The sequence below is a fragment of the Serinus canaria genome, chromosome Z (genome assembly GCF_022539315.1).
Source record: "Serinus canaria isolate serCan28SL12 chromosome Z, serCan2020, whole genome shotgun sequence".
In the NCBI taxonomy this organism is placed as follows: domain Eukaryota; kingdom Metazoa; phylum Chordata; class Aves; order Passeriformes; family Fringillidae; genus Serinus; species Serinus canaria.
In genome coordinates, this window is record NC_066343.1 from 62,596,509 (window position 1) to 62,610,457 (window position 13,949).

The 13,949-nt window shown below is 35.5% G+C and overlaps 1 protein-coding gene across 2 annotated transcripts in view; it reads left to right on the plus strand.

Annotated features, from left to right (window-relative positions):
- Window positions 1-13,949, plus strand: part of TTC33 (tetratricopeptide repeat domain 33) — a 43,881-nt gene that overhangs the window by 15,057 nt on the left and 14,875 nt on the right. For both annotated transcript variants that reach the window (XM_009095809.4, XM_030237174.2), the window contains exon 3: window positions 9,241-9,322. In XM_009095809.4, coding sequence (XP_009094057.1) covers window positions 9,241-9,322 — 82 coding nt within the window. The remainder of the gene's footprint in view (window positions 1-9,240; window positions 9,323-13,949) is intronic.

Genomic DNA, 13,949 nt, shown 5'->3' on the forward strand with positions numbered 1-13,949 from the left:
ATTGCCCTTTTCATTTTCACAACAATCTTGTGTCTGTTGCTCTGTTTGCATTCTTGAAAGTGTCTTGTGAATCTCTTGGTGGTACTATTTTTCAGAACTCAAAATATTCCTTGTAGATGTTTCCTGCTAGGTGGAGTATGGGATTTGAGTCATAAATTAAGAATAAGAGGGAGAATGAATTTTACAAGTTAGAATTCAGAAGCATGGGATAATCTGAACAAGTCACTGAAGTATTCCTATCCAGTAGTCAGCACAGATAAAAACATCTGATAGGCTATTCTTCTGTTGAATCTTTAATGTTTTATTTTGCATTGCATGCTGTACTATGGAAAAACCGTTTAAATAGATAGTTCCAACAGTTCTTGCTGTTCCTCTTTTGACAGGCACTGCTCTATTGTGCAAAATTACAGTGCCAGCCAAAACCGTCAGCCTGAATGGTTCCTGTAAGGTTGCATTTCAGTAGAAACAGCATTGTAGGTGATTAGTGAGCTCTGTCATGGGTCTTGAAGCACAAACGTGACTCATCTGACCCTCGATAAAATGTTTTTGTCTAGTGAAACTGAACGCCACCACTCCTTGCTGTGATAGTGCTGGTAGTGAAAAGTTGCTGCTCTGCTTGCCACTTTCATGTGGATGAGTTCTTAGTTATTGTGAGATTTAGAATTGTGATAGTTTCCTTAATTCTAGGTAGTGACACCCAGTCTCCATACAGTCTGTATATCTATGTATATTATGTCCTTGCAGATAGATTGTTCTGTTTATTATTCATCTGTATTTTACTTATTTCAGGAGACTTCATGGCTATTACTGACTAGTACTTTATAGTCATTTGAAATCAATACTTTCTGGTAGTTTCAGCTGTCTGGGAAGTTTACAGAGCACATGCCCACTTAGTGGAACTTTAATGAAAAATAAAATTGCCTTTCAAGTATGAAAATACATTAGAGAAGTATACGTTTCCCCATCTTTGTTTTTTTTCTGTTTTTGTCTATAACTTTTGTCATTATTATTCATAAGAAAACATTGTAAAGAGGCTGTAATAGAAAGAAAGAAAAGGAAGCAAAATTACATTATTTAACACAGTTAACAAAAGCATGTCAACTAGATGAGATGGAGCTTATCAGAATACAATGTGAGCAGACTGTTGTTTTCTTGAATCATCTCTCCCCAAATATTTTGTAATGTTAATACCCTACTGTTGAGCATCATAATTTTACAGTAAATAATTTTGAGAAAGATAGAGGAATGCTGGTATTTAAAGCCCAGCATTTAATGAATTCTTTTGTTCTATTGACTTAAAGCCTTGATTTCTATGTCAGATTTCTGAGAACCGTTAGGATCATAATGTTAAGAAAGAGCTGTCTGCTATCTGCGGACAAGTAATTAAAAGCTTAAAAGGAATAAATGTCTTCATGGCTAAGAGCAAAGGAGTTGACACCTATCATTTTGGCCTCTGCTAGTGTGTGTCTAAAGGGTATCTGAACAAGTGATTCTCAAGACCAGAACATTGCTTCAAAGGCAGCAATGTTCTATTTAGAATTTCATTCCAGCAATAAAAATGTGTTACTTCTCAATGAATAGTTGAAATACTACAGCTATTGCAATGTCTAATACTTGATTTGTATTAATTTGCAGCTTCTGTTTAGAATACTAAAATGGTGAACTGATTTTACTGAAACAATTAATTCTAGTTTGAAGCTTGCAGGGTTAGGCTAGTCAGTTCTTACTGCTTAAATAATGAAAATAGCAGTTTGACGTGTAATAAAAATTATTTCCTTATTGTATTTTTATGCTGCTCCTGTTTGCCCCTGTTTATTTGATAGGGGCTATTTGATTGTTTATTTGGGCTTCCTACAGACCTGTCCCCTCTAAAATGACTATCAATACCTATATTAATTATGTTTAATTACAAGTCTGGTCTTTTCCAACCATCTATAAACATGTGGAGTGCTTTGTTAAGCATAAAGCTTTAGATCCTGTAGAGGGATTCTTAGGTGTTGTCTTTTTTATCAGTTGTGGTCTAATCTGATACTAATGTCAAACACAGAAGCATTTGAAACTGAATTTTAACTATATGAATGTAATTAATATTTACCCTTTTTAATGTTCATAAATAAACACTATTTATAGAACATACTAAAAGTTCCTCTGTGTGAGAATATTTTTCAGTGGTGTGGAGTGTCTTGACAATTGCTGTTCTTAAGCGTTCTAATATGACTTCCAGTATGTGCATATAGCTGTTGTTTACTCTGTAACAACAACTCTGTTGTTAGCACTGCCTTTCTAAATAGAAAACAGGTATGTTACCTAACTTGCAGCTGTAGATATCAGATAAATGCAGGTAAAAGGTTTGCCTGTCTGTAGTGAAGTTCTCAAATGTTGCTTGCTATCTGGTGGATTAATATATTTCCTTGTGCATTTTTACATATCTTTGTGTTCTATTTTGTAATTGACAGTTTAGTGTTAATAGAATACAGGTAGAAATAGATTATTTCTTTTCTCTCATTCCGAAGGTCAAACATTTATCCATACTCCACCTTCAAACTTTACATGGTAAAAACCTAAATACTTCTCACCGCAGTCTGTTAATATTTCTATTGTTAATCAGGTATGCAGTCAGTGACAGTAGTCACTCCTGATTGAAAACTTGTGGTTTCCATGGCAAAACTAAACCAGCAAACCCACTACTTAACTGAAAGAAGTGTAATTTCTTGGAGTTCCTTTCCTCCACTCCGAATAATGCTCTGGCGTCTGAGTTAACAGCTTGTAGCAAGATCTTGAGGTATTAGGTATTCTCACTTAAAAAGTACAGTACCGAGTTCTCATGATTAGCAGTGTATTTTTAGTCGTTCTGACAGTCAGCATGATGTAATCTTATTGCAGGTAAGTAAATTCCTCTGTGTTATATAAATTTTCTATAAAAGCCAATTTTGAGAGTAAAACTGAAGTAGCAGTGCCAAGTGCAGAGGAGATCTGCAGCAGGGCCAGAAACAAAGCTGTAGAATGTCCAGTATCCTAAATTTTGCATGTGATTGGTGTCTTTTAACTAAGATTTTGTTCAGTATTATGCAACTTACGTGATGTTTCCCTGAATAAAAAGGATTTTCTAAAAGAAAAACATGTGCTTTTAACTTGCTTGTTAACCAACTATATAATTCTCTTCAGTCAGAGCTTAAGTAATGGTGTCATTTTTGAAGACTAAAGACAAGTGTAGGCACATGCATACGTGCTTCCCAAAGCCTCCGATGGGAACAGAGCCCTGAAATTGCACACACTGATGGCCCGGGAATGAAAATTTGCATTTGTGTTGCAAATTTTCTTGTCTTGTCTAGTGACAGATAAGTGAGGTATATGTGTGGGGTGGAGCATGAAGCAGTGATTGACCAGGTTGTAAGGAATGGGGTAAAGTAAGTCAAAGGCAGCGGAGCCCTCAGCTCACAATTCAGTGTAAAATGTACTTGTGAAAGACAGGTTTCCTTAGTCCCCATTTCCTCTGTATTTGTTGCTTTAATTATTTTCTGCAATGTACTCCATTCCTGTGTCTCAAAAAAGTGATTGAGAAAAAGTAGTGAATAATTTTTTTGAGATTAGTTTTTCATATCATAAGTGAGGAAATTAAATGTTTTTCCTGTGAGAGAGGCTGTCTGTCAGAGATGATACCAGAATCCTGATTCTGTGGCTTTTGCTTTAGGGTACTTGATTTTTTTATATGAACTTGTTTATCTTTCTCCAGTATTGTGTTTCACAATTTTTCTTTGACAAAGGTAGTTTCAAAACTGCATTTGCCTAATAGATGCAGTGATAGACATTAGCGATATTTACATTTGTGGCTGGAATTAAAATTAGGAAACTGGTGAGTGGAGCTTACATGAAAAATTAGGTCTTGTAGTTCGTTGTCATGATAGATGGTAATTACTTTTGGCACATGATGAAAAGGTAATTCGCCGTCTATTCTGTGGAAGTTGTTGGGAGAGAGAAGTGTCTTTGAAATACTTGTGTAGCTATTTAAGTTTATGATATGTTCAGCTGATTCACATGTAACAGAGCTGTGTGTTCACTGTATAAGCCAGATGTATTTTCATTTTCACCTGTACACTACAAGTGTCCAGGTGTTAATGTCCTGATTTTAAATGGTCTAATGTGTGCAATAATAGTAACTCTCAATATGTAGGGTTTGAAATTATGTGCTTCAAGTATGATCATGCTGTTTTGCCACACTGTCAATTCAGAAGAGTTTGTTTTCTCAAGGGTAGCTGCAGTGAGTTTGTTTATGTCTCCTTTACCGTGGGGTAGGACCCACCTGTTTGGGGGTCCATGGAAGAATTGCCATGCACCTCTTGTGTAGCCACACCTAACTGAGACTGGTAAATTAAAACATTTTGTTGAAAGGTCTAGTGGATAATAAAGCAGCTGGCTTTTTCATACATAATCAGAAGTGACCTTTGACACTCTAACACAAAATAGCCATGTTTTTGTGCTGCAGTGATCGTGTTTCACCAAAAGTTGTCAGAATTGTCTTACAAAAAATTGGGAAGTTGCTAAAACTTCAGATGAACATTTTAAACACATGAAGCAAGGTAGTAAAGTGTAGCAGTCCTGTGACTGTTACCAGGCTGTATGTGCTGTGGACATCATTTTTCTGTGTGTGTTTAAGCAAACAGCTTGTCACTTATTTATGAACTGTTCTTCTGTAAATGCTTCTACTAAGTGCTGTACATCTCCCTCCTCACCCCCAGCAGAGGAAGTACTTTACTGTGAAAATCTGGCAGTGTTAGAGAAATCTGAAGTTATTAAGCCATGTTAAACAAAAAAGCTGTGTTATGTTCATTCTCGTTTTTCCTTCTTATTTTCCTCATTTACCTGTTGTTTATATCTTTTCTCCCGGAGTCTAGGCCTGCATCATCTCCCAGCTTAAAAAGGGAAGTTTATTTCTGTAATCAACTGCTGCTTTAATTTTCATTTCTCTTTTTACGTAGTCTGTATAATTACTGACTAATGTTCTTTTCCTCTGGTTTCCAACAAATTCGGAATTTGACCCTGCACTAGGTTAAAATTGTTCTAGATGGTGTTGCTGGTGGCAGCAGACCATTCATGTTTCTCCTCTGGGATAGGAATCTTTGACAATTAGGCATATTCTTTATAAAATTTGCTGTCCCTTTCTGAGCTTTGTCTGCGTTTTTCCTCATTATCCTGTAACATTTGACTGTGGGAGTATCCGTCCAAGTCTAAAAGAAATCTTATGTTTCTTCATGTCTTTTTCTCACACTGTACTCCTGTACTCTGTCTCTCTCCTGCAGATCTGTATCATTCTATCTGACTTAGATACCATCTCCTCTTCTGACTATATTTGCAGATGTTTTCAGTGTCATTCTGATTATGTCCTGTTTCACTCTGTTTCTGAGGCATCAGCATGTAGCAAGCCTTGAGAGAAAAAACACAGAACTCTTAAATTCTGCATGAGCTGTGGTGCTGCTTTTTAGCATTTTATGTATGTGATTCAAAAATTGATCTCTGTAATCTGAATGTTAGGTTTTTTTACCAAGAAGCCTCAAGCAATTTTTAAAATTTGTTTTAATGATTGTATTTAAGAGTTTAAGAGATCCTGTTTTCCCAGGAGTGGTGTTGAAAAAGTGAAGTGTAAGCACGAGATGTTTGTTTCAAAAGTTTGGCAAGCTGTAAAAAAATGTGCCAAGTTTCTGCAGCTCCCAGATGGTCAGGAGCACATCTGAAGAGAACAGTTTCAGTATTTTAGGAGAGCTATGGGGTTTCATGGGCTGTTAAATAAAAAATGTCTAAATCTGTCAGGTCTTTTGTCCTGAAGCCATTCCAGATGTATCCAGTTGTCAATAATTTATTTCTTTTTGCTTTGCCATAAAGAAGAGAAAATGCTAATTAAATTCTGATTGTAACTGTATAATGGTTTTTCTCTAATGAAGTATATACTACTTGGCTAAAATCACTATGAGTAGCTAAGTATGCTGTGTCTGTGTACTCACATAGCAGGAATTCTACATTTCAAAATATTATAGTCTTATCTTAAAAATGCTTTGTATTACTGTTTAGGTGCTTAGTTGTAATGAAAATATGCATAAAGGTTTTAATTTTTCTGGAAATATTGTTTTCATAACCTATTAAAAACAGGTTATGTCCATTATTAGTATTCTGTGACTTTACTACTACAATAGATAAATTTTTTAGCCACCCCAGAGATCTAAAAATTAATGGATCTATTTTTTGTCAGTTTAGATTTTGGTTAAAATTGGTTTTCATTTAGCCACGAGATAATAATATAATGAATCACGTGTCACTGATTTTGCTGATATTTTAGTATCATACAATCCTAGTGAACTCAAGATTTTTCTACTCTGGCTCCTGCTTTAACCAGGGTCAGCTACAGTGAGTTGCTCAGGACATTGTGAGTTGAGTTTTGGATATCTCCAGTGATGGAGATATGCTTAAGCAGAATTTTCTGTGCTTCGGTTTGTACCTATTGCTTCTTGTCCTGTCACTGGGCATGACTGAGAAGAGTCTTGAGTCCACCTTCTGAACTCCCTGCCCCACTTCCAGATTGGGTAATTTTGCACCATGGTAAGATTCCTTTGAGCCTCCCCTTCTCCAGGCTGCATAGTTCTGTTTCTCTTAGCCTCCCCTTATATGACAGATGCTCCAAGCCCTAAGCAGATGTCATATTTATATCAAAGCTTTCCTTTTCAAAACCTCTTCTCCTCACAATGGTAAAGTACAGTAGTAAAGCTGTACAGTTCACCTCAAAAATGATCCTGAAAAATAGTAAAATAATCTATTTTAAAAATTATTTATTCTGCAACACTATTCCTGTGTTAACTCCCTTCTTATTTCAGTTAAGGTTTATGGTTTTCTTAAAGCACTTACTGGAACACTGACTTTATAATCTTATATTCCTAGGAATCTTTTTCAGTATGGTGGTCGATATTTAATATAATCTTTTATATAATCTTTTCCTTCAGAAGAATAAGGTACAACATTCTTTGATTAATGGACTACCTTTTTGTAAAGAATTTTTCCTAAATTTGCATTTCTTGAGCAAGCAACAGTGGCTCATTTTTGCTTAGTAAGGACAGTATCATCCTTAGTGTCTCCTGGAGCAGCAATAGAAAGATCTTTTTTTTCCTGAGTATTTAAAAGAATATAGCAGACATGTTTTATCAGACTTTCTAAAGGAAATAAGTGCCCTGAAAAGAAGGCAGTTTTCCAGGCCTGTGGGTATCTGCAGACTGTAAGGTGATTGTCAACAGTCTTGTGTAGGTGGAGCCTTTCCTTCACCAGCCCTCTGCTATTGTGTTCTTAGTCTGGGAAGTGATTCTGCCATTCTGTTCTTCCTTCTCTCAGATCACACTTTCTGAGGCTCACAGGCAGAGTTACATCATTTACTGTTCACACACACAACACACATAGCATGCTGTGTCTGTGAATGTACTACTTTTTCTCCCTTGTCCATCTTTATTCTCTTGGCAGACTGTTGACAAATCAGCAGCAGAACCCAGCAGGATTTGGGGGATATTAGCTTATATTTGATCCTTCTTTCAGAGTTAGCAGTTTCTTGCTTTCAGTTTTATCACATTCAGATTGTTGCTTTGAGTAAAGAAGTAAAAATATAGAAGTAAAAATGAAGGTTCCTGAAAGGCAGCTTCTTTTCTTAAATCTTTTTAATTGCAGAATGCCGGTGCTGGTCCTTCCTCTCTGGTTACTGATATTATTACTCTAATTTCTCTAGTCTCCAAAGCTGCTTTTTAGCTGTACTCACAATTTAGCTGTACTCACAAAATCTGCCTGGCCAGGATACCATCTAACTGAGCTGAGGACCCTTATTCATGTAGGCTTTATTTGCAAATCTGTGCTAGGTCTTGAACTAAACTATAATCTTCTTGTCCAAAAATAGTCCCCACTAAGTAAATAGCAGCATAACACTTCTACTGTGGCATGTAGAAAATGTGATGATGTTTTCTTTAGGGTGAACACCTGCCTATGGGGCATAAACTGAGATGAAAAATGTGCAGCTGGTGCCTGAACTTTGAGGAAATGTGAAAATTTATTGAAATGTCCTTTGCTTAGCACTCAAACATCACACTTATTAGTGTAATTTGCAAACTAATAATACCTGAATCATATTGAGAGTTTGTCTTCAGTTGCATTGCTTTTTTGGTCTGTTTTTCTATTCTGAATGGATTCAGAAGTTTCTGAAGTCTTTATGTGACTGCTCTGGCAAACCTGCAGCTGTAAAACAACATAGGGGACTGAAAACTGGAGAAAGGAAAGGGAAGGAACAATGGGGAGTAGGGGAAGATAAAAACTGTTTTGTATGAAGGGCATGTTAAAATTGCTGTAGTTTTACCTATACTATATTAAAATTGAAGCACGTGCATCTCCCAAGAGTAACTGTTTTCATATCTTTGCAGTGTAATTAATATAAATACAGGCATTCCCACACAGTTCCATAACAGATATGGATTTTGAAGTTTCAGAGAACATGTGATAACCCCACAGACTCATTAATGTTGATGAAAGGCCACCTTTATTGTGAAAAGCCTGTAATTGCATCTCACTATTCATTTTACAGTTCTTCATTGTGGTTCAAGTTTTACTTATTTGTTCAAGACAAAAAGCTACTTTTTATTTGTTTTAGTCAATTCTTCTGTTTTGCTCTTTTTCCTAGGAAAGAGCAACATGGTGTATGCTTTCCCAAAGAGTGATTTCATTATAGCTGTTTACTTTCCACTTCTTACAGTTGTATCCCAAAGTTGTTTATATGTCTTCAGAGTCTTACATTATCTTACAGTACAGAAATGTAGGCTTTTTAGAATAAAGTTTTAGAAAGTTTTAAAATATGATTGCATCATGGCATGTTGAGTTCAGAATATTTTTTTTTAAATATTTTTTTATGCCTGGGTAAGGATGATTTTGACAGTGAGGGAAGTTGGACTCAGTTCAAGATTTCTAGTTTTAAGTCATTAAGCTTTGCCTCAGGTTTCCAATGTTGCCTTGTAAATTCACTTGAGGTCAGTTCTGTAGTAATACTTAGCATCCATTTGATTAGAACAAAAATACCCAGTTCCTGAAAACAGTTCTTATGGGTAAGTGATTAGAAAAATAATTAATACTGATTGTATGCCATGGCACTTTCTTTAGGACAGTGTCAGGATATAAAAAGAAAAACCCAGTCCCTTCAAATATGTTGACATTTTAATATTGTTTTAACTTCAGGTACAGAGAGGCTCTTGTCAAGTGGGATGAAGCACTTCAGTTAACTCCAGAGGATGCTACACTTTATGAGATGAAATCACAGGTAAAGCATTACAGTTATTTGCCAGTTTAGAAATTAGAAAAGAAAACATTGTGCTTGTGAACTGGTACTGAGCAACGTTGTTTATTTGCTGTGTGCAGGAACTGCGACACAATTTAGGTGTTTCATTTTTATCAACTAACAGGGCGTCTTTTAACAGAAATTGGAATAATGCTGTTATCCCAGCCAGTCACAGTAAACATCTTTGCTGGGTTGGAAATGGGTTGCTACATTGCAGAGAAAAAAAAAGATTTGGAGGGATCAAGGAGAGCCTTAGTGTGACAGATTAGCAAATCTGACCATTAAAAATCTGCCTGCTCTCTCTAAAGATTGGGCTTAATACTATCTACTGTCAATATTAAACATGGGTACTGTGTACAAATGGTTTGCTTTAATCTGATTTCGTATTAAGTGTTACACAGATAAACCAGTCATGTAAAAGATTCATAGTATCTCATCTAAACCTGCCCTCTTTCAGTTGGAAGCTGTTCCCCCTTATCCTATCACTACATGCCCTTGTTAAAAGCTCCACTCTGGCTTTCTTGTGACTCCTGTAGGAGCCCTCTGGATTCTAGGAAGCGTCTCAACAGGCCCCATAAGCTGTGCCTATTGAGTTTTCACCAAGTGGTCTTGAAAAACTAATTTGTTTCAGGAAGAGAGGAAAAGAGAAAAAAAATGGTGAATGTATTATGTAACTTTTAGAAAGTTTGCCATACTGTTTAGTTTTTGTATCTTTGTTGTTACTCTAGTTCTTTTATTGTGTAAAATCCCCAATCAAGACCCTAACACCCCTACTTCCCCAAAAAAGAAGCCAAAAATAACCAAACCCCAACAAACTCCAAGAACCAATGCTGATTCTTTTCCAGGGTGTGTGGGCTGTTTTTTCTAATTGATATTACCACATTTGCTCCTCACGGTCATCTTGTCTGGTGAAGAAAGTTTGATTCTGCAAAAGAATTATTAAAAGAATCATGACTTCATTTCAAGGCAGTGAATACTGAAGGATGCTTTTATTTTATGTAGCTGCAGAATGTTTAAATCTTACTAGGTTATGCATTTGGTTTTAGAGTTTCTTATGGCTTAAAGGTTTTTCTTTAAATTGTTTTGGGAAAAGTGTTTTGTTGTTTTTCCATAAAGGTTAGTGTAAGTGAAAGAGCTGTCTAGCCTAGTGGAATGGCTGGAAAAGAGTTGCACAAATGGCATGAGCATGTAGCAATACTACTCTCCTGATCTTTTTCCCAGGCTCCAGCAAGCTTGGCCTGGGACTTCTCTGTGTTTGGAAGTGCTTGAAAGATTTTTCTTCAACAAATTTGTTTCAATGCTTTCTGTTCCCATGTAAATTTCTAATATCTGTAGAGCTATGTATTAAGGAATTTTGTATCCTGATTATGCGTTATTAGAAGACATAGGATAATACAATTCTGCTTTAATTAGCAGCACTCCAGATTGCTGTAAAGGGTGTTAATTTACCTAGCAGTTTCTTTACAACTTTAATTTTTAACTTCACTAATAAAGAAGGTCTTCACATGTGCTGAGATGTGAAGATGGTATTGGTAAACTTTATTATCACAGTTTAAAGATTTAACTCTGTTTTGAATAAAACAGAAAGCTGTTTAAAATTTCAGGACAGTTCTGCTCAGTGGGATAAATTAGTGAACAGCTCCCTTGTAACTGTTTTTATTATGGTCTTATGTGAATGCAAGAATTTAAGATATGTCCCCAAAAGCATTCTGTTTAATTGAAATTACACCAAAAGTAAATATTTTCACACTGAAAATAGCAGGAGAACTGTGAAGTGTGTAAGCTTACCTGGACTGGAGCTATGATGCAGTGAATTATCCAAAGAGGTGCTTGCTACGATGTGCTTCAATCTGTGCTCCAGATAATAATATTGAGGGGATGTTGGTTCCTTGGCTCCCCAGTCCCTGTATTTATATCAGCAAAGTGGCAAAGGTGAGTTAGAGACACACAGTTTTTCTGCTGACCAAGAGGAACTGAGAAACAGCTGTGTTACTCTGATTCATCTTGCGAATTATCTGTTCTTGTCTAATGATACAAGTGGAGAATAATGAAAGCTGAAAAAACTGGAAAAAATGCTGAAGGAGCCCGGGCCTCTCTGCTACCATGCCTTTGATTTCTTTCTGGAAAAAGAGAGCAGTTCTCAGCAGTTGCACCATTTCTTTTTGATTTCACTTTCTTGTATTGCATAACACTTGTTACACTGTGAATGAGAGCACAAGAAAAGCTTGTGTACAAAATATAATTTATAAAACTATTTCTTGATTTTTTAAAATAAAACATGTGATGTTTCAATTGGTAATGTCTCTTTCATACATGCAAATATTTATTGCAGATGTTTTTTTGTAGTATGACTTATACTTACTGGAAGCTGTTTAGTAGAATGTGTAATTTGATACCTTTGTACTTCTAAAAGCATTGATGTGAGCTGTAGAAATTCACTTTTGCCAAAATAGAAATGCGTAATTAATTCAAAAAACATTGTGGCCAATATTTAAAAGAGACTGTCTTAGAGCTGAATGTGTTATTCCAGTCCAGCATACCAGCACAAATACTGCAGCTATTACAGTGTAGCTCAGTGAAAATGTTTTGGAGGAACTGTTCAGCAGCCTCAGAAATGCCATGACCAGCTCTGGGTCTATAAAAATCCCCTGTCTTGATATATGTGTCACATGCTAGAGGAGGAGATTCGTGTTAGGAATGACTTTGTGCAATATGCAAAGATTCTTTATGGTCTGTATTAATTTTCTGTCAGTAAGAAAATGTCTATTCATTAAGAAAATCTGTTGGAGAATTAACATTGGAGGATGAAGTTGGGTTTTTTTGCACAGGCTGGAATATCTGTCTTATACCCTTACATTTATAAGGATAACCTTATGTTGGGTTACAGAGCAGCTTCTCCATTCTTTAGTATTTCCTTTCTCAACAGCAAACTTAACATTTTCAATACGGAATTGTTTAATATGAAGCTCAGATAAATATGATAATGGCACTGTAGGAATCTTTAAATATTTGTGGTAAGTTCTCAAAGATCTGTATTTTACCAGATGTAGGACAAATGTCTTTCAGTACTTCTGAAGAGCAGAAATAGTGTTTAAAGTTCCTAGTTGTCAAAGTTATTTGAAATCAGTGTATTCCCAGAAAATCACATGGGAACTATGGAATTGCTCAATTGCTTCAAAAAGCCATAAAATTTGATGAGATTTTTTTTCTATTTCTCTCATCTACTCTCTGATCCATTTAAAAACAGATTTTTTCTGGTTTTTGAGAGGATAGGGGTCCATTTTTATTTGTGTGCAAGATCTGTCAGTATACATACTTGATACTTCATCATCAGCCTAAGCTGTTTCCCCATTGCAAGAGCAATGACTGGAAAGTAAATGTTTATGCACATTCATTTCTGCATTTTTGTTGAAAACCAAAAATCTTTAAAAAGACTCAACAACAGCAGCCTAATATAAGTAATATTGTAAGTATATTCAAAGGAATAGATAAAGAGTGCCTATATTAATGAAGCCACTAAAACTGCTCAAAATTAATTGTGAGATGAATTTTTTAAATATTGACTGGATTATTTTGTTACTGCTTTGAACTACAAAGATGGAGGAGCAGACTTTGACATACTCTCTGATTTTTCATCTTAATGTTTGGTGACTGGACCATGTGGGACATTTTTGGATGAAGAGGCATATCAAAGGACTTGATACATTGTGATGTTATATAAAAAACTGTCTTGAGAGCCAGACTTGCTGCTATTTAGTACTACTCCTGAGAATTCACTGTTGCTTATCTTGTGACACTTGCACCTCAGATCTCAGATAACTATGCAACTATGACAAAATTTTTAAAGTAGACAATGCAGGTTTTTTAATATGTATTTTTAGAAACAAGTAAATTCAAATGTAAACTGCCAGGTTAAGTTCTTTTTAATATTTTTTGGATGGTTTGTCATCAGCTGTATGAGAAATGAAGAGTTTTCTTCAATGTTACATCCTCAGTTTTCATTCACTGAACAGGACCAGGCTATCAGATGCATGTCACATCTTTGTTTTTATATATGAAACCCATAATCTTCAAATCTTTCAATTTCCCTCTTCTAAAGGCTTTTTTAATGTTGAACTCAGTGAAGAAACTGAGTGAACTCAACTTCTGTCTGTCTTCCTACTTAAGAAATTACAAGGTTTCTAAGATATGACCAGAAATTTTAGACTATAACAGCTAGTAAGTGCTGATTATTTTAAATTTGTTTTTCTTAAATTGGGATGTGTACAGAGAAGAGTGAACTATCAAAAAATTAATGTGAACTCCAGAAATCTAAATTGCAATAAAGCATTTCTGTATGGTGCAATGGTAATTTCTTTAGAGCATGAGTAAATGTAAACTACTTATGGGTAGGATGAATTTTATTAAACTTTATTTTGAAATGGGTTACTGGATGGAAAAAGGAATTGGGTCATTTTCACTGGATGTGGAATGTATCTATATGTAGTGATTCAGCCTCAATCCACTGAGCTCCTTTAATACCAGAACCTACTCAGATTCATAACACTTCTAAAATATTGTGGGCAGAACATGATGGGTCACTCTGCTGCCTGGATTTCTAATACTTGGT